The sequence below is a fragment of the Hyperoodon ampullatus genome, assembly GCF_949752795.1.
Source record: "Hyperoodon ampullatus genome assembly, chromosome: 7".
Lineage (NCBI taxonomy): Eukaryota > Metazoa > Chordata > Mammalia > Artiodactyla > Ziphiidae > Hyperoodon > Hyperoodon ampullatus.
In genome coordinates, this window is record NC_136920.1 from 26,774,550 (window position 1) to 26,796,378 (window position 21,829).

Here is a 21,829-nt window from a genome sequence, read left to right on the forward strand (position 1 = left end):
TAGTCAATTCTAGACTCCCTGGTCAGATCCATTGGGAGCCAACATAGTGTGGTGACATGGACATCAACTCTGTGGGTGGACAACTAGGGTTCAAATCCTGAATCTGTACTAATGAGCTCTATGACCCTGGGAAAGTCATTAAACTTCCCTCCTCTACAGGAGTGTAATAATGCTAACCACAAAGTTAATATGAGGGCTGGATTAGATAATGGAGCTGAAAACACTTCACACACATTAAAACACTCCAGGGGTGTAGTTTTTGAAAAGGGAAGCAGGCTCTCTCCCTTGAGGGGTCATCATCTCATAATTTACAGGAAGAGATGCTCTTCCAAGGTCACAGTAATTCTTTTTTTTTTTTTTAAGAAGATGCTGGGGGTAGGAGTTAATTAATTTATTTATTTATTTTTGCTGTGTTGGGTCTTTGTTTCTGTGCAAGGGCTTTCTCTAGTTGTGGCAAGCGGGGGCCACTCTTCATCGTGGTGCGCGGGCCTCTCACTGTCGTGGCCTCTCTTGTTGCGGAGCAGAGGCTCCAGACGCGCAGGCTCAGTAGTTGTGGCTCACGGGCCTAGTTGTTCCGCGACATGTGGGATCCTCCCAGACCAGGGCTCGAACCCGTGTCCCCTGCATTAGCAGGCAGATTCTCAACCACTGCGCCATCAGGGAAGCCCAGTAATTCTTTTTAAGTGGATCACTACAGACTAGTGGTCCTCAGGCATAGTGTAGCTCCAGCAGTGCTGAGATGGGTTGCAATAATGAGTTCCTAATAACAAAGTGCTCAAGTGTGCAAAGATGGACTGTTTCTTATAAATTATAACAGATTTAAGGTTATTCCCTGATATGCTTTTTTGGAGAGAGAAAAGGATAAAGTTATAGCTATTGTGACTGAGTATAAACCCAGATCACCTAAGCCTCAAACTGCAGTGTGTCCCCCATGTGAACTTCATCTGTGAGGCGTGTCTTCTTAGGATAAGGTTGAGGGTGTGGCTTAGAAACACAAGAACTTAGCTTTGCCTTTTTTCTTTTGCCTACATAGAATCTCAAACCACAACTCTACCAGTTGCATAGACTCCCTTTAGGGCCTTACTCATTATAACAGACATTGTTACCGATGCAATAAAATTCTAATTGCAAGCCGATTTTGTTCCAAATCTCAAACTTGTGCTTCTGGGGAGGTGAGGCCCCAACTCCTACCTCAGTTGGGTAGATCATGACTGGTCTAAGTCAAGCACTGTGGTCAGAGTTCTCCTTGCCAGCGATTGGTTCAGTGTGGGCATTCCAGGCAATGGGACCCCATTCTTCCAAAGGGAAATCAATCAAGAACTTCTAGAAAAGCCATTCCTCCATTTTTCTAGAAGAGATGTTTATGAATAAGCATCTTTCTTCTGGTGCTGGATAATGATATTGTTTTTCCATTGGATGCCTGGAACTGTAGGAGTCAATTTGGGACCATGAAGGAGGCTAAACTAAAGGAAGACACTGCGAGGGGCAGAGTGGGAAGTTGGAAGAAAACCGGGTCTTTGGTAACAGCATTGAGCTTCTGGAATCATCCTACTTCCATACTTCTTGTTATGGGAGATAATGTTTTATGAGGGTTGATTATTCTGTTACTTACAGAGATACCCAGCTGACATGAACTGATGTAGGTATACCAAGAAAAATGTGACAGATAACAATTACATGGGGGGCTACACATCATGATTTGATGCATAGATGGGTTGTGGCTTATGTTCAATCATGATACCTATAACTCCACCCTTATCTCTCCAACCCAAGAAAGCACATCTGAATAAAAGGGAAAGGATGTTATAATCATCATCACTGGTTGCAGTGGGGGGGATAAACTTGAACCTGTTCTTGTTTATAAGACACAGTGGTTTATAACTGACTACTTGGATTGCCGGTGCCTATATTCTACCAATTGATAAATAAGTGATGTTTTGTGTTTTTGTTTTTGTTTTTTCTCACTACATCGATCTCACTCTCCTGATAGAGTCCCCTCTGGTCATCTCCAAGTAGTTAACCACCAACAAAGGAAATAAAAGAGTGACACCCTTGTAGTCAAATGGTTGGACATCTGAATCCCAGGGCTCTTGCCTGATCCTCCTGCTTGGACCCAGGAGATGCACCTGCATGGCTGCTGGAAGTCATCCTATAAACTTCCCCCTTCCTACACATCAATAGACCCTGGGCCCGAGCTCTAGCCACCAAAGTGCTTAAAACAAGACCAAGAAACTTCCAATAAAATGGGCCAATAAATTTGACCCTAAACCGAGGCTTAACGCTCAAGGTTCCTAAGTAAATTATGAATTTTTCTCCCATGGAAAAATGACACTTCTTGTTTCCCGGAGTTTGGGTTTCCTTTTCTCCCCCAACATGTGCTTCTAAAAGCTTGAGTCAGCTTGGAGCTTCCCATGGTTCTCTTCCCACCGTTGTCTTTTGCAGGGCAGGTAGGATAAACTGGTTGCTTTCGGAATCTTGAGGAATAAAACTTTCTTTTCTGGCTCTCTTACTCAGATGACCCATGTGTGAGGCAGCTAGACTAGGAGTTGCCTTGGCTAGAGTTGCTATGAGGAGCTTTGACCCCACCCACCAAACTGTCCCACGGTCCTGAGAGCTGGTGGGGTTGAGAAGTCCAACAGATAGGCCTCCCAAGGAACTGTGGGGATCCTGCAAACATAGTCACTGCTATCCACTGAGAAGTCTTGAGAAGTCTTCCTTGATGCTGTAGATCAGATGAGGACTCCCTGTTACCAGCTCTCACAAGCTCCTGCTTCTTCCTAGCTCTGGTCACAAGTATAATTAAATAAGGGCATAATTAGTTGTTTACTGTGTCTTCCCAGATAGCTGGTAAGTTCCATCAGAGCAGAAACTGTGCCTCTCTTGTTTAAAGTTGTATTCCCAGCCCCTAGCAGAGTGCCTGGCACATACTGGTATTCAATAAATATGTGTTAAGTGAACACATGGAACATTTGGAAACCACTGATTGATCAGACAGGCTGGGCAAGAGCAATGCCAGGTTATGCAGGGCCTTCTGGTTTCCAAAGGCTCATTGAGTCAAAAAGGATCAAAACGAACACCAAATATGGATGTACAAGATACTACACAGGAAACCAGATCCAAGTACAATGAAGACCCCAGCAGAGTGTAAGCACCTACACTGTTTCCCATTGTGTCACACACATAAAACCCCCAAAACCCAGGATCTTTTTATCTTCCCCTCTGTCACTCCAAGTCTTCTTGCCCTGGTCAGCCACTGTCCTCCTGTTTAGTGCCCTTTCTTCTATCATCTGAAAGTATGAAATGGAAAGAGTACTGGATTGAGGTTCAGAAACCAGAGTTTTGACTCGAACTGGTTGTATGACCTTGGGCAAGTCACATGCAGTCTTTAAGACATCCTTCCCTTGTTTGTTTGTCCAATAAAACTAGCGGGCTATACAATTTCTAGCACCTTCTCCCATCCTGACATGCCATCATCATTGGCTTCGTGTCACCAGCTCATGAAAACTTCTCACTTAGGGCCCTTTCTCCCTTTCTCTTTTTTTCCCTCTTTGGATCCATACTTCGACCCAGCTCAGTCTTGCACCTAAGCCCTAGCAAAGCATCTGAAAGCCCTCCTGCCCCTGCCTCCAGCACTCTTATTGAGTTACCCCAGCAAGGGGATTGTGACTCAACTTGGCAGCGTACCCCAGTCCCCTGCAGGCTGGCTGCCTCCGCCTGTCTCTGGAAATGGCAAGACCAAGAACCTGAGCACATAGCAGGGCCCCCTAGATAAGCACTGCCCAGGAGGGGATGGCAGCTCGCAGGAGATGGGTGAGCATTCTGAAGAATACAGTTTCAATGACTGGGGTCAACCAGCAACAGGAGACAGAGATAAAGGTGAAAGTGACTTCAGGTAATAATAGAACCTTGTAGTTCTACATCACGTGCTTCTGCCTACCAGCACAAAACACTTTCATACCAGCAGGCAAAGGTGGAGAGGTCTAGGGGAAGCAGACAGATTATTATCCCTGGGTGGGTCACACACAGTATTGAAGCATGAGACAGATAAAGCCAGTAGCCCAAGGTCACACAATTAGGCTTTGACACAGTGGGAATTGGAGCAGAGTGTCCTAATCTCACCCAGGGGCTATTTCTAGTAGACTCTTGATGGAGCCTTTTGTTTATACCTTGGTTCTATCTTATCTTACCTGCCCAGGTAGTGAGCTTGCTTTTTCCCTTGGGGATGAACAGAGGGAAACTTGAGCAGCCCAGAGTGGGTTGACCAGCCTGAGTTTAGAATCCAGCCTTCTTGACTTAGATTCTACCAGCAGGACCCAGGAAGGTCAGACTGTGGAATGCTGCTACTGTTTGCATTTGGGAAGCACAGAAGAGCCCCAGTGGCAGCTGAGAATGCAGAGGCTCCAGGGCTGATAAAAGTTGTAATTAACGTGCATATACGATCTTTTCATCTTCAAAGGCTTTAACTCATATGAGCTAGTTATGCCTCCTATCACCCCCATGGCTGAGGAATCATTTTTGTCTTCTCAGTTTGCAGATGGAGAAGCTGATGCGAGAAAGAGCTCTTTGCCAGGAAGTCTGGCCCTGATTCAAAGAGAGGAAATTCTTTGCTCCCAGCATCTTACCTCACTTGGGGTAATGGGAAAACAGAGTGTGAATTAATCATAAGAGAAGGCTCAAGGGACCAAACTCCTCTGGGTGAGAGACTTCATTTATACTGTTCTGGAAGGAGGTGGAGTTTATGGTATGGCTAGCTGACTAGATTCAACTCCCAGAGTTACACACAACTATCAGAAATGTAGACTAGAAAAGCCTACTGCTCTACTGTGGGGATGTCCATGTGATACAGGGGGGTCAAATCCTCCATATTGTGCCCATGGCAGACATCACTAATGGATCACAGCACTCTCTGTGGGTGAGCCAAGGTTTGGCTTCTTAGCACAGCCCCACAGGCAGCCTCTAGCAATCAACGGGAAATGGTACAGGAGATGAAATCTGTTATTGCTGCCCTGCCATACAGTCTGTTTGGGATTCTCTTAAATTGCCAAAAGTTGCCAAAGTTTTATCTCAGCCAATGTTGGAGCTGGCCTTTTTCTGAACTCTGTCTAGCACAGTCTAAAGAGGGTGTCATGAGAACTTCTAAGTCTCTGGGGCAGCATAACTGGATCTCATAGATGTTGCCACTGTTACATGATCACCTGGAATCTGTCCAACCTCATCCCTCACTGTTCTTCAACATGGCCTCTCTTATTCAGGTAGATGGAGCCCCCTCCTGACCCCAATCAAGCCGTACTTATTTCTCTGACTTTAAACTTTCAGCTGATCCTTTACACTCCCCTGCGTTGCTCTCCCCTCTCTGTCCATCTTCTTTCCCATGCTCAGGTCATCCTCAAACTTTACTCCTTCCATGAAGCCATCCTATACAACTGCCGCTCACAGAGAGGTCTGCTTTCTTGTATAATTAATTACTTCACTTGTTTAATTTTTCTTTCACCAAACGGTAAACTCTCTGAGGACAGAAACTAGATCTTCTACATCCCTCACTTCTTTCCACAAAGGATTCTTTCCAATCACATGATAGTTTTTAGTGCATTGATTGGTGAGTGTATCCCCATTTTACAACTGGGGAAACAGAGGCAACCAATAAAGGAAGAACCTTGCCCACAGTCATCCTGTGACTAAGACAGAGAAATGTTGAGCCTCTGTTGGCCACATGTGGTTCTCACTTCTCCTAGAATGCAGTGTCTGGGGGACTGGCTGGAGATACAGATGACTGAATGGTACCCAGTAATCACCGAGGGCATTGCCTACTACAGGAGAACTAAACCCAGGCTGGTGTTGTATTTCAACTTCTGGTTAGTGGATTCCAGATGGATATGGACATACCCAGGATGGACTGTGATCTGACAAGGATTTTCAGTGACTGATAGAAGGTCAGACCCCAACAGGGCATTTAGTCTCAGACCCATCACTCTGACAAACTCCTAAGTAACACGGTCTTTATAACTTCCTTTTTCTTTTCTTTCTTTTCTTTTTTTTCCCCACTGAGCAGTAAGAGTTTCTCTGGTCTCATGAAAAAGAAAGAAATATCTTAGTAGGAGTATGGAAGTTTCTCTGTAGAAGAAGCAACTCACCATCTCAAAGGTCTGCCTTGCCCTGTGCCTTGGTATCTGGATGTTTGTTTTTGTTTGCCTTTTTTTTTTCAGATTCCCATGGCTGTCCAAGTTACTTTCCCTAGGATACTAGAGCTTGCCCTCTAAGCACTGCTTTGGCTGAATATTAGGGTTCATTTTGCACGAACATGTTGCAGGATTCCCTTGAGGGAAGCTGAGAAATCCAATGTGTTCATGGAGCTCTGAGAGTGAAGGACACAGTCTTTTCTCTTCTTCAGGGGTTTACTGCTCTGGCCTCTTGAAGCAATGTTTTTTCAAAGAATATTGCATCCAGATCCTGTGGCTAATCCCAGGGCTAACTTCTTGCAGTTTTAGCTGTGTGACTGACACCTGTTGCTAACTTCTCTGGCTTAAACTTCATCTGCTCACCTGCAGGTGGTCAGGAGGATTCGGGGGAGTCCTCTGAGCAAAGCACCTTGGCCTAGGAGTCCTTCTTGCCCATTGGAGTTTAGAGTGTAACTGGGTCCATATGCTTGTTGTTTCTGGTGTGGATTAATAATTCACTTCTGACATTTAATACAAACCAGGCATCGCTTTTGTGTGCTGGGGGCACTGGGGGGGACTGCATTATAGTTGTGTTATTCCTTCCACTAAGTTTTATGAGGCTTAGGTGTTTGTGGGCCCACAGAATGGTGGGTTTATAGAACATGAGGCCTGGAAAGGGCTGCACAGATCAACTAGAATCCTGCTGTCTCATCTCACACATGGAAAATCGGAGGCAAATAGGAAGCAAAATGATTGGTTTGGCATCACATAGTGAATCAGTAACAGAGGAACTAAAATATCATAGTCATTTCTATTCTTGGGGCACCTTCAGTGTACTAGACACTTAGCTCTAAACACTATGAGCTAAACATTGTTATAGACGCTTAATGTGTGCAGTGCTGGAGCTCACGCTGCTCTTAAGGGGCGGGGAGGAGAATCAACCTGTTTTACAGCCCTTCTTCCTTCCACACGGCCCTCCTCCACAGCCAACCTCCTAACTCCCATACCACCATACGAAATAGCTGGTTTGGTATGGACGGTCTTTAAACCATTGAAAGAAAGAACTCCTCCCATTTTTCCCTTTTAACTTAGTGACCGAGAAGCCAAATGCTTTTCTCTGAGTGTTCTTGAGAACATGATTTTGAAGCTTGGGGTTCTTTCTACATGAGGCCGGATTTTGGAGGGCAGTGCTGGGGCCGAGAGGCAGACAGACTTCTAAGAAATCAAGATCCCTGGTTTACTGGACAAAACCCAGTGAGCTCTAAACCTCCTCCGCCTTGCCTGACATGTCAAACTCGAAGAAGGATATACTCAAATTAGAGAGCATGCAGAGAAAAGTGATTTCAAGGAGATGTGAGGATTAGTACATGAGCCACTAGGAAAAAAATAATAAAAAGGTTTCTATAGATCAGAAAGATAAAAAAAGGATGAAAAAAATTAGCCGGAACCCATAAAAAATCACAGAAGGTAAATGATAAAGATGGCTTTGCTAGCGAAATCTAGAAATCTCATTCATTCAGTCAGCCATCCAATATTTATTGAACGTCTACTGTAATTGGGGAACTGACAGCTGGGGACTACAGCCATACAAAATTGTACATAATGTACATAAATGTACATAATGCATAAGCTTTCCCCTAAGAAGCTTATAGGATCACCTGTGAAAGAGAACAGAGCATCATAATACAGCTCAGAGGCATCCCTTGAACTTCTTTTTAGATGGAAATATGCTTGTGGGGTTTTTATGAATTATCAGGGAGAAACAGTTAGTAGACAACAGGAGAAGGTAAAAGTCACTTTGGGAAGTCTAGAGGGATGTACCTGACCTCTAAGGTTGACCTTGGGAAGATAACTAGTTCCATCACAGAGGATCCACTGCAAAGACGAACTTCTGGGCAGGAGATTTCTGGGCAGTATTACTTCTCTCTCCAAACTCTGATTTGCGTCTAGGTGAACAACATGCTGGTGGGTACCTGAACCCTTGTCCACCCCTTGCGGGGAAGTGTGGCCCTGAAACTCACTGGTGGCTGTGGGGCTGACTCAGTGACGTCAACTGGTCTCCTGCAGACTGTAAGATGGTGTTCAGCTCTGCTGGAATCTGCTTCGTGGACTGGACACATTCAACAATGGCAACATTTGTGACTGGTGTATAGTATTTACACCACTTAATACTTTTGGAGCCAGGGGCCTGGGCAGAAATGACCTTCTAGGTCAGAGGCAGGAGACCAGGTCTGAGCTGCATGGAATTGTTAATTTCTCCCTAGCATCTCAATTTCCATAATGGTGAACACTTGTGAAGAGGTCTTACCATCCTCACTCTAATATCTTGGTGGGTTCTCTTTGAGAGAGGATGTAGAAAAAGACGCTGCCTACATCCACTACTGGCTTGTGATTTCTTCAGGAAGGCACTGCAGACCCGCTCAAGTGCAAAAAGACGTACTGAAATTGAAACAGATGGGGATCTGTGATGAGTTTCTGCCCCCAGGCCAAAGGCGGAGGTCCCTTCCTGCAGACTGAGTCAGACGTTTCTAGGGGGCTTTGCCTCCTTCCTTCCGGGATGGCTTGTTTCTCAGACAGGCACCCAGAGGCAACGCTCCCCACCCCGCCCCCCCGCCACTGCAAAGATCACCTGCTGGGCCAAACAGAAGCCAGACCACTGGTTTGCACTGGAGCTGGGAAGAAGGGTGGCGGCACACTTCTAGCTTTTGCTCGATTCCTGGTGCCCGCGGTGAGCATAGACTGATTCCTGACAGCCTTCGCTCTCAGAGGACCCCTTTCTGTCACCAGTTCTAGCTGGTAGAGAGAAGCTCCTGGCATCACGGACCCGTAAGCTGAGGGCAAACATTTTTGCTGCTGTTTGATTGGCTCCTCTCCCAACTTTTATCCTGTCATGAGCCAAAGTCCTAGATGATGGAGCAACCCATCAGCAACCTCCTCGTCCATCAGGTGACAAGTACGGAAGTGATCATGAACAAACAACTCAATTCACCATCCCTTTGAATCCGAGCCTCTCCCCAACTCCCCCCGCCTCCACCCCATATAGAAGAAAACAGAACTTGTATCCAGGAATTGGAATGAATGAGCTGCTCAGAGTATGAATGCGAAGACATTTCCATTACTTCTTTCTCCTTCATATTTGCAATTCCAGCCCCCTCCTCTGACATCACATGTATAAAGGGAGAGCAAAACCAGCTCTGTGGACGTTAGGATCCTGCCCGCCTCTGATTCCTAAATGGGATTTATGAAGACAACCAGCGTACTAGCAGGTATCATCGTTCGGGTTTCTGGGGCTCCCTGACATCTTGATATACGAAGGGAGGCACAGCAAGGCAGTGACCAAGAACATGAACCCAGCAGTTAGACAACCTGGGTTTGAATCCTAGCTCCATCACTTACCAGCTCTGTGGCCTTGAGCAAGTTACTTAAATTCTCTATGACTCAGTTTTCTCATTGGTAAAAGAGGGATAATAATAACACTTCTTCCTCAGGTTAGTGCATGGATTAAACAAGTTAGTATAGAGGAAAAATTAGGATGGCACCGGCATGTGGTCAGCACTCTGTGTTTGCTATTATTAGGAGTAGCGGTGACGGTATCTCAAATACATACAACTAGCTGCAAAGAAACAACCACAAAAGGCACAAGAGCTCTAACTCTCAAGAAAGGCTGAGGGTTAGAAAGATGAACTTTCAGGCACAGCTTGAGGAGACTCGCCATGACACCAGAGCAAAGACTCAAAATTACTGGTCTACGTGAATTCTCTGTTTCCCTGGAGTTTTGCAATTAATGTTTACTCTCAAAAGCTGAAGACTCGAGAAAGATTTTTCAGGCCTGAGTTTTGCAAATCACCTCCTTAGTGACTCAGCCCTTCCCCACCCACCTGGGGCCTGTCTGTGTACACTTGTTCTTAGAAGGGACACTGGCCTCAGGAGGACACACCCAGGCAGGTGGTGCACCCCAAACTCAGGGAGATCTGGCTGCATCAGGTTCTGTGCCCCCATGACACCCACCCTCTCGTCCTGTCTTTGACTCCCTGCCCCTACGTTTCACAGGGTGGATGATCCATGGGAAGGCAGGACCTGCCCTGGTTGTGGGCGACTTCACACGTGGTGAGCTCCCTGGAAAGGAGGCACAGTTTGCTGCTGAAGTAGATGTCAGGCTTCCCAGGAGACCTGTAGCTGCTGCAGGAGACGCACACAGAAGGCAAGGACTTCTGGGAAGTACTTCTGCTTCTCTCCCAGCTGCCACCACCTTCCAGAAGCAGGTGTGGCATTGCACGGGAGGGTGTGGGCCTCTCACCCAAAGAGTCCAACCTCAGATCAGCATCTTCAAAATAACCAGAGCTCCAAGTGGGCCATTGCATGGGAGTGTTTTATTTTGAGGCTTCAATTTGGGGATTGGTGTCATTATCCTGCCTGGCTCTCACTCTCTTCTTGGCCCAAGAAGTGAGTCACCCTGTCCTTAGTCGGACGTCCCCAGACACAGCAAGCAGCCACCAAAGCCACAAACAGACGGGCGATCTCCCTCCTTGGGCAGACCAACCATGAGCCCTGTGGTGGGCAGCTGGCCGGCCAAACGCCTGTCTCAGCCCTGTCCTGGAGAAGGCAGCCATCACCACTGCTGTCATATACAGACAAATGCATCTGTATCTTAGGTAGACTGTCAGGCATGCTTTCATATATAGCATGGATGTAGTAATTTCTATATTCTAGACATTCATTTCAGTTCAACAGTTACTGGTAACAATTACGGGCCAGGACTGGGATCCGGGACCACAGAAATGAGTGTGGTTCTATCCCTGATGGCAAGGGGCCCGCACAGCACTGCAGAAGAGATATAAGAGAAGATCTGTCTGGTTTGGGGTTTTCCTCCAATGAGAAGCATGAAAGTCATTAGCACCCCTTGGCCCCAGATACGCTTATTTATCTTGATTTTCCTGTGCAGCTTTTAGGCTAATTAACTGGGGACCTATGGGAACCAGATACCTCCTCGTCAGAGATGAAGTTGGCCACCATCCAGTGACACCAGGGATTCTCAACCGGGGGCGACTTTAACCAACCCCCCCATTTGGCCATGTCTGGAGGCAATATTGGTCGTCACACGGGGTGTGGGCGGGGGGAGGTTTGAACTACCAGAACCTAGTGTGTGGAAGCCAGAGATTCACAGTCAGCCGTTATCCAGGAAACCCTACACTAGACCATGAACTACTCAGGAGTGAGGAGTGTGTCCTTCTGACCATGAGCTCTCAGGACCTATCCGCTGGGTGCACCAAATAGGCAGTGAGTGAGTGAACGTTTGCTGGATATATTGTCCAGTTAATGAACTTACTCAAGAGGAGGTAAATTAATAGCAGAGTAACAGAAATATACACACTCCTATCTCACTCCCTCTTCTTCAGATATTCAAATCCTCTCTTGTCCACACTGCCCCCTCCCCCTCCCCATCACTGATTCCCCAGCCCTCCTAGCTGTGCTTCAGCTTGGCAAGGCTGTTAGCTTTACAATCTAAAATGGCCAGGCTGTCACTTGATGGCACTGTCTTACATGTGTAGAACCATAAGGTTCTTGGATAGAAGTCCCACAGCTCATACACTTAATCCCCCTGTAGTACCCCACACAGCATGGGACCTACAGAAGACACATTATGAATGCTTAAGGATTGACCAGCAATACCCACATTATGTGTAGACACATGTGTTCAGATGCATATATACCTACGGGCACATCCACACCTTGTGTATGTCCACACCTAGCAAGCAAAAACCCTATATGTAGCTTTTCTTGGTACTTCACATATTGGGGTGATCAAAAAATGGAGAGTGGAGGAATACAAATGTTCCTCTCCAAAAGTACACATTTTCTGAACCAAATATCAATTTAATCGGACACTAGACTGATTCACGAGTTGTATAAATGTGATTTTCATTTATGCAAAAATCCATGCAAGTTCCTGACTTCTAATCACACAAAGCCATGTACTTATTTGTAGAAAAATATATAAATATTTAGTCAAAATATACACTAGGCTTCAATTGGTAGAGTATTTGCATATTTGAAATCCTGACACTCCTGGAAAATCTGGAGTGCCCCACAACTGCATCCATGCCAAGCTAGACTCCGCAGCCGCAAACTTCCCAAACCCTTGCTGGCCAACTTTGGGGGAGGGCCCTTTTTAAGAAAAATATCAACTTGCTAAGGGAGTGAAAAGTGGGGTTCCAATTTAAGGTTGGAGGCACCAGCCTCCCCTGGTGATTCTAAAGAACACTTGTGTGCTTCCCATTCAAGAGGGGACACAAAGGAACTTGAGTCATCAGCTTCTGGCTGTGCAAACCCCCCGAATTTCTCTCTGAGGCAGAAAAGATCCCCTTTGAGAACTGCACTTTGTATGGCAGCATCTGCCACCTGCTTCAGTTCATTCTTTCACAAGACCCACTTCCCTTTCAGGCTCTGGGTAGAGTCAGCTAAAAAGGAGGTGCAGGGGAAACACAATGGCAGCTGGTATCTCAGCCCCCATCCCAGCCAGGATGGATGGCTGGGGAGGTCGGCTTTGCTCCCACCACCTTCTCTCCATCAGGGACCCCCGCCTGGAACCGTCTGACACCCAAGGCCAAAGTGAAATCTCACTTGAGTGACCATGTTCCACCTAGAACCCCACAATGACTTTCCATTCAAGACCCCTGAGTTTTCTAGAGAACCGTGTCAGCCCATGACCGGGGTCCTCAAGACTCTCCCTCACTGGACACATATGACCTGCTAAATGCTGAGGGTTTCCATTGAGCATGGGATGAGGGGGCTTCCTGGCTCATTGTACCCAGAATGCTTGCAGGGTCAGAGCCTCTGCAGGGCCCCTTTCTTAATTTCCAGGCAAAAGGCCTTGCCCTGACTTGTCTCTTAGACAAGGAACAGCCTCTCCCTTTTCTCCAAGCCTGCAAATGAGAGCATGTCTAGAAGGGCAGCTGGACTCTGATAAGGGAATCAACTTATTTTAGTAACAAATAACTAGGTTGGCATCTCTTGACAGCTGTGGCCAGGCCTGGGGAGAGACAGGCCAGGGCAGAGCAGGGCAGCCAAGAGTCCTCAGCCTGCCAGGGGGAGAGGAAAGCCACTCATACCAGGCTTCATGTTCACTGGCCTCACACAATTTCCAAAGTCCTCCAGAGGCAAAGTAATGAGTCAAAGGAACACAGGCATGGGAGTCTACCACGGGGGATGTTAGAAAACTCCATCACTCACTAGCTGCGTGTCCTTGAGCAAGTCATGTCAACTCCCTGAGCCTCAATTTCTTTATCTAGAAAATGGAATGAAGAGAGTGCTAAGTGTACATAGAGCTGTCATGAGGCTTATATAGGATAACCTATTCAAAGCCCCTGGCTGAATGCCTAGCACAGAGTCAGTGCTCAGTAAATGGTATTTCCTGGGGACTTAGGACCCTACTTCGCAGAGGAGCAGAACGTCAGGCTTTTAAAGCCTGAGACTCTTCCCAAGCAGCAACTTTGCTCGATTATAAGAAATATATCATTACTCTTACATTAAACTGGGTATATTGTGGAGGAAAATGCAAAATTGTAATGAGTATTTAAGACAGTATTTCAGGCATGAAACAAATGTTGCTACGTCATAGACCGCACTCTCCCCACCCCCTGCAGGGCGTAGAGGTGGAGCTGTCAGAGTCCTTGAGGATGGAGGTCTTTCAGAGACCTGAGGTTTGGAAAGCATCCTGCACTAACACTCAGCTTGAGAGAGGGGAAATCACCTTTCTCTCCCTTTTGGGATCTGTTTTCTCCTTGGGAAAAAGAAAGCGTTTTTTAAAATGATCCTTGGGGTGTATGACAGTGAGTCAGGAAATAGTTCTTGAATGAATGGAAGGCGATCTGTCATAAACTAAGAATTTCACGCTGCCCAGCATCCTTTCCTGCGTGGGGCAATTTGGAAAAAGAATGGAAACTTTTCCTACTGGCTGCTAGCCTCAAACACACCTACTTAGCCCTGTGCCTTTGCAGGAAGTAAGATGTCCATTGTGGTTTTGGGGCACAACTGAATTAATGGATGCGAACTGACCTCAGCAGCGGTAGAGGTTTGCTTCCTTTCTTCTTCACCTGGGAAAACACAGCCAAAGCTCTAACTCCCAGAAACAGGGGTCTTTAATGCTCAGAGGGATCAGAAGGGTGCCGGCCACCCACAAGCCCCAGAGGTCTCAGACGCACCCCTCTTTCTAAACACCAGGGGCACGATTCCCTAGCAGCGACCTCTCACCCACAGAGAAAAGGAGGCGGAGAGGTATGGAGGGCTCATCCCACTACCCTCTACCCAGGGCCATTTTCTTCCTTCCACATGTGACACCTAGTTCAAGATATCTGTTCTCCAACTTGGAGAGTCTGGGTCCAATGCTGCTTAACTGCATTGGGCCATGTCTCTACTTCTTGCTTTCCAATATGAAGACGGGACACTTTCTTCCTCCCCCAAAACTTGCCCCTTTCCAGAGTTTCCTCACTGTCCTCCACAGCCCACTGCCTCTGCTGGTGGGGCAGCAGCAGAGCCTCCCCGCCTCCCCTTTCTCCTTCCTCTCTCTTCCTGCCCAGCCCGAGCCCGCTGTTAGGTCACATCTCCTTTCCAAGTCTCAGTTCCTTCCAAACAGCTTTACAAGCACACGAAAGCCCGGGTGCAGGCAGTTATTGCTACTGGCACTTTTCTGTGCTTCCTCCAAGTGACGCTGCCCAAAGGGACCACGGAAACGCAGGGCGGGAATGAGCCCACTGGTCTCGGGGAGAACTTCAAGGGTCAGGACAGTGCCAAATATTGGGGGATGGGGCCCTTTAGAAGAATCAGGGCTAAGGATGGAAGGAGTGAGGAGTCAGAATCCTCAGAATCAAAGCAGAAGATGTCACGGGAAGGTAACATACAAATAAACTTCCCTAGAGGCCATGGAGACACCAGCATGGTCCCTCTTCCCTGAGGCCAAGCTCACGGCTCTCCCTGAAATCTTTCCCTCTTCTCTGCCTTTCAAGGACTCCTTGGAGCTCCAGTTCCCTTTGGAAGCCTCCTCTAAGGCCTCTGGTCCACCATGACCCGACCCTTCCTTCCGTAAAACCCCTTCTGGGTTTATCTATGCCATACATACAGCCTGATGGATTCTGACTAAGCAACAGGCTAAGGGGCCTGGTTCACATGAGCACCAATCCTCTTGGCTGTGTGAACACCAGCAAGTCACTTAACCTCTCTGAGCTTCAGTTTGTTTCCCTCCTAGAAAACAGGACTAACAACACAACACGTCTCACTTGGCCATTGTGAGGGTAAAATGAGAGAACGCATGTAAAGAATTTAGCACAGTGCCTGGCACAGCCAGTGTATAATAAATGGTGGCTAGTGCTGTCATGCCTCTTACTACTAATTATTATTATTAATTATTGCTTTTTCTGTTTCAGGAATCTAAGTCCTAGATCCCCACTTATCCTCAGTCTAAAGCACCCAGGTAGGACTGTGTCTTTTACTTTCTTGGTACCCCCAGAGCTGGGTTTAATAAATACTTGCTGAGGGCTTCCCTGGTGGTGCAGTGGTTGAGGGTCTGCCTGCCGATGCAGGGGACACGGGTTCGTGCCCCGGTCCGGGAAGATCCCACATGCCGCGGAGCGGCTGGGCCCGTGAGCCATGGCCGCTGAGCCTGCGCGTCCGGAGCCTGTGCTCCGCAACGGGAGAGGCCACAATAGCGAGAGGCCTGCGTACAGCAAAAAAATAAATAAATAAATAAAAAAATAAAAAAATAAAAAAATAAATAAATACTTGCTGAGTGGAATTACCCATAGGTTGACCCAGCTGTCAATTCTTAAAAGAAAAATTAATTTTGCCGGTGATAAGCAAATCAGCCATGTGATTACCTGTAGATATATAGACAAAGGAATGCTTGGAGTTCAGCCTCACCAGAACCCCTCACACACAGCCACTCCATCCACAGCCACCGAAAGAAAGGCACAGACCCTGTTGGGATGGGATATTGGCAGCCCGGCTCCAGGATCCATGATGCCCCCCTGGAGCCCAGGTGGCCCCCCCTGCTCCGAGGCTGACAGGCAGAATATAGGAGTCACATTACTGTCTGGATTTCCCCTAACCCACTGGCAGAAGCAGGAGGCTGCAAGGATGGGGCAGCTGGCCCAGTCACTGCCTCTCCTACTCACACTCCTTGCCCCAGGCTGGCACCTCGTGGCGACCCAGAACCTCGCCACAGAGCTAGTTCAAGTTCCCACAAGCATTAAGATCGTTAGTGACTGGAGCCAAATGTAAGAGCTTTGGAACCCAGGCGCAGTGGGGGAGCCGCAGGAAGCCAGGACTCCTTTCTGGAAAGCTCACTGCCACCAGCTCTCACTCATGGCAACTGTGCCCACCTCTACGGTCACCTCGCTAACAGCCCTGTCCCTGCCCCAGCCCCAGCCCTGCCCAGTTCTTCGCTGCCCGGCCACTGCCCAGCCAGGCTTCAAGCGCCCTTGGGCACAGGAGCCTGTTAGTCCAGACACGGGCGGCGCGCACCCAGGAATACAGTTACTTTCTGCCCTGTGCTCCTCCGGCAGCAAAGACCTCACCCACGACCGCGCGCCGGCAGCCTGCCCAGCAAACTTTTCTTCGCCCTTTCTCTTTTCCTTTCAACAAAACGGTGCTTCCCACCGACAGGCTCTCCAAGAGCTTAGCGCAAATCCTCGCCCCGCTCTCCACCAAATCCCAGCCGCTCGCCGCCCATTTAACTCCGGCCCCCCAGGGCCAACTCAGCCCGCGCGGCTGCCGGCTGGGTCCCGGCCACTCGGGCCACTCCCTCCCGCCGCCCCGGCGGGCACTCACCGATCTGCGCCAGACTCAGCTGCACGAGGCAGAGTCCCCAAGCTGCGCGCCACCAGAACGTGTCCATGGCGTCGGAGCGACCAAGAAAGCAAGCGAGTGGAACCGGAGGGGCCGGGCGCTGGGCGGGGGGCAGTGGAGCACGGGGCGAGCAGGGCGCCCGAACCTGTCGGAGTCTGGGGTCCGGCTGGCAATGAGGGCGCCTCGGAAGTTGGGTGCAGTTTTTATTCGAGGGCTGAGAGAGTGACCTAAGAGGGAGGGAGCGAGGAAGGACACACCCAAGCGAGGGGGCTGTGACTAAGCAGCCGGCAGAAGTTTAAAGACGTACCAGCTCTCCTTGGCGCTGGTCCCCCTCCCTCCACGCCCCGTTCTCCTCGGAGCTGGTAAAGCGGGGGGGGGGGGGGGGGGGGTGCCTGGGCGGGCGCCCGGAGGGCCTCGGGGTCCCCGTGCACCCGGGGCGCACCGGCTTTCCTCTCCCGGCGTCTGGGAGCGCAGCCTCTGGACGCAGGAGGGAATGACTGAGTCCTAAAACCTCGCGCCGTTGGGTTCAGCCTGTGGCCTCTCCTCTCCGCTAGGTTTCTCTTTGACTGTGGCGGGGGAACTCTTCTTTCTGGGTTTCACAGGCAGCTGGATATTCTGGGAGAGGAGCTGGGACAGTGGGAGAGTGGTTTTTCCCTGCCCATGGTGGGGAGCTTGCGATTCTTCCCAGAGGAGAGAGGAAGAGCTCATTCTTCTTCCCTTGAAAGAGAAGGAAGTCCACATACCTCAGGTGAATTTTTTATTCTTATCAGGACTGCTTGGAGAAAGCTAATGATAGCCAGCCATGGGGCTGGAATTTGGCTCCACTGACCTATGTGTCATCATCTTCCAGTCCCAGGCAGGCATCTGGATTTATCCACCCATTCATCCATCCTCCCAAACATCCTTCCATCCACGCATTCGTCTACCTGCCCATCTTACCTTACATCCCTCCAGGGCTCACACATCTATCCATCCTCCTGTCCATCCAGTATGCACTCACATCCATCCAGCCTCTTGTCCATCCATTTATCCAACCACACATACTTTCATCTGTCCATCCATCCAACCACATATTCTTCCAGCGCCCCTCCCATACAACTTCTCATCCATCTTTCTTAAGCTTTTCACATCTCTTTGTAAATCCACATCCATCTATACACTATTCTCTTCTCCATCCATCCACCTACATATCTGTTCATACATGTATTCATCCATCATTCAACCATCTATCAATCATCCACCTATCCTTTCATCATTTTATCTGTCCTCTCACCCACCCACACATCTATCCCTTCTCTCTTGCTTCCATGTATACTCCAATCTATGCAAACGTTAATCCACTTTCCCCCCATCTATCCTACTTGGCAAATCTCAAAAAAAGGAGGAGATTGTCATATTCTTCAGCAGAGGCATTTTGAGTTTGAAAAACCATACTTTGCATCATAATTTCATATCTGTCTATAACATTGTGGTTTAATATTTGAAAAGCAGAAACAGTATTTATTGTTAATGTGGACGACTGAAAGTAAATCTGAATGGAATTCTTGCCTGGTGAGACACACAGAAAATGACAGTGGTTACCAGTAGCTGTGACAAGACCCTGAAGGAGCCTTTGACTTTGGAGAACAGTTGGAACATTTGATCAGATGAAAAGGTTGAAGGGGGACAGCAAGGCATGAGGCTGGCGGGAGGAAGCAGGGGCCAGTTTATAAATTATACTAGGAAATCTGATCCTTAAGAAATAGGGAGCCAATGTAAGTTTATTATTGTTGTTGTTGCACTAACATACACCTAACATAAAATTTAACATTTTAGCCATTAGGTAGCATTTCATACAGTCACAAAATTGTGCAGCCATCCCCACTATTTTAGTTCGGGCTGCTGTAACAAAATACTACAGACTGGGTGGCTTACACCACAGAAATTTATTTCTCACAGTTCTGAAGGCTGAGAAGTCCAAGATCAGGGTGCCAATATGGTCTGGCTCTGGTGAGAACACTCTCCTGGTTTGCAGATAGTCATCTTCTCTGTCTTCTCCTATCCTCACAAGAGGGAGAGAGGGGGATGGAGGGAGAGAGAGAGAGAAGGACAAGCTCCCTTGTGTGTCTCTCCTTATAAAGGCACTAATCCCATTCATGAGAGCTCCATTCACATGACCTAATGACCTCTCAAAGGCCCCACCTCCTAATACCCTCACACTGGGGGTTAAGATTTCAACATATGAACTTGCAGGAGAGACAAACATTTAGCCAATAACAAACACTATCTAGTTCAGTGTAAGTTTTTGAGTTGGGGAGAGGCTGCTTGACAATAGGCTGCTCTTCTTGCATTTTCAGGGACAGTGTTTGAGGCTAAAAAATCACTGGACCCACTACTCCCCAAACGCTCAGTGGCTGGCATTCCACAACTCTCTCATGGGCTGGCCTGTCTGAAACAAAGACAATGCCTCTGAGCCCCAGCTGACGATCAGGCACGTTGATAATGCTACCAGTAGCAGCAGAGTTGGCCCTGCTGGTCTCTGTGATGAAGAGGACACTTTCCTGCAGCAACTGGGGGCACACTGGCTTCCAAGCAGATCCTCAGGCTCTACCCACCAAGAAACAAGCCCTAGTGAGTTCCATGGAAAGAACACTGGACAAGGAATGGCCCTGGCCATCTTATGTCACTTCCAGGGCTTTCAGCTTTCTTGTTTTGGAGGAGGGGGGAAAATGTGGGATGGGTATTTATATTCACTAGAAATACTAGAAACAATGTTTGTCTTTCTGTTTCATGGAACTAGGCGGTTCTTTGGAGACCCTTCAGAAACACAGAGGTCAAAGCCAAAGCTTAGGCATGGGTTGTTCCTCCCCCATCCCAGCCACAGAAGTCCCACTTGCATCAATGTTATACACTAGACTACTGTGTGAGATTTCATTTTGACAAAGGATTTTACTTCAATCAAAAATTGTGTATAGGGGCTTCCCTGGTGGTGCAGTGGTTGAGAGTCCGCCTGCCGATGCAGGGGGCGTGGGTTCGTGCCCCGGTCCGGGAGGATCCCACATGCCGCGGAGCGGCTGGGCCCGTGAGCCATGGACGCTGAGCCTGCGCATCCGGAGCCTGTGCTCCACAGCGGGAGAGGCCACAGCAGTGAGAGGCCCGTGTACCACAAAAAAACAAACAAACAAAAAAAAAATTGTGTATAAAAACCACTAGACTAGGTCATCTTGAACCCTGGTTCTTTCTGCACTTGTGCAGTAAGCATTCAGCAAACGAAGAGACGGGTGTGAAAGTGTTTTGTAAACTGTAGAGGGGCATGCAAATTCTCAGTATTGTAATTAGGATTCTTCTCCCAGGGGAAATCTTTTGCCTGCCTTCTTCCCGATAGTTTAGTGAGGGACAGAGGTTGTTTGCCCCCATGCCACACATGACTCATTTCAAACTGACCTGGTGACTTACTGAGTCAGTGTCAGCCTTTGGGAATTCCTGGATCACCTCTCAGAGCTAACCCCCGTCTCCTTTCCACTCCAGACACCCCTCTCCCACTGTGCCCACACCACTGGTCTCAAGATCATCCTTATTATTGTTATTTTATAGTTTCATAGTATTCCACTGTATGGATAATACCATCCTTCAATTACTTATATTTGGACATTTAGAATGCAATTACAAACAATGTTGCAATGAACAATCAAAAAAAAAAAAAAAAAAAGACTTTCCCGTGCTCTTCTCTGAGCCTCTATAAAGGTTAGATCCTCAAAATCACTAATTTTAGATGCTCAATATCTATTGCAACAGCTACTTTTTTAAGCCTAACTATGAGATGTGGGAAAGTGAAAAAGAGAGCTTGAATTGATCTGGGTTGACAAGAGATTACACTGTTTGGGAAGAATCGGGGACTCAATCAGCAGCCTTGGATGAGGAAGCCCCAGTCTGAGCCTTGATTCTCCCGCTTAGCAGCCCGTGACTTTACTCAGGTCACTTAGCCTCTGGGAGTTTGGGTTATCCCATCCACAGAATGAGATTAATAAGAACGTTCTCACAGTCTGTTATGAGCAGTAAGTGAAAGAAGGCATCGAAACTCTTTACTGGGGTCTCTGCCTCATGGTGAGAGACCATGACCCACCAGCCTCTAAGCTACCTAAGGACAGGGCCATGTTTGCCTTGGGCCCTAGTATATACTCAGTTCTGGGTGCCTGACAATGCCCCGTCTCTAGTAAATAAACACGACATAAATGCATGAATGACTGTTATTCTTTTTCCTCCCAACACACTTTATAGGGTGACTTTGGGAATCACAGGAGCAAATAGGTAGAAGCATTTAGATATCTTAACGCCTTCGAGACAAACGCAAGCAGCCGTGTCATAACTGGGTGACCACTTTCAGAAGATCCAGGGGAGCCGGAGCATGGTTCCTGCTGGCAGACTAGACTTTGTTTATTTTTCCTCCTAAAATATTGGGATCTGCTGTCTTCTGACTAGTAATAAATCTTGTTCTTCTTGAGCAAAGAGAAGTCAGATCTAAACCAATGTTAGCAGGTGTGTGTGGAGCAAAGCTGGGAGATGGGAGACCAAATCATGCGATTTGAGGATTATAAACACAGCCACCGGGCTCTTTTAAAGGGATAACATCCAATTCTTCTCTCCCAGAGAAGGAGCAAGCTGGCAAAGTAAAGAAAAAGTGCCATTCCGTTCATGTTTCTCTCAAAAAAATAAATCCATTCTTAGATCACCCTCACAGTGTGAATTCCACACATGCACGTGAGCAGCGCTGAAAAAGCTCTAGTGAAATAATTATTAGTGAAGTCCAAATAAACCGGTCATTTGGGAAGCAATCTTCACGATAAATAAATGACATT

The 21,829-nt window shown here is 47.7% G+C and overlaps 1 protein-coding gene across 9 annotated transcripts in view; it reads right to left on the reverse strand.

Moving 5' to 3' along the window:
* Positions 1-17,043, reverse strand: part of CD44 (CD44 molecule (IN blood group)) — a gene marked incomplete at its 5' end in the record, with an annotated part of 94,832 nt that extends 77,789 nt beyond the window's left edge. For all 9 annotated transcript variants that reach the window (XM_079707423.1, XM_079707422.1, XM_079707421.1 and 6 more), the window contains one exon: positions 16,977-17,043. In XM_079707423.1, the coding sequence (XP_079563549.1) occupies positions 16,977-17,043 (67 nt within the window). The remainder of the gene's footprint in view (positions 1-16,976) is intronic.
* Between the last annotated feature and the right edge of the window lie 4,786 nt (positions 17,044-21,829).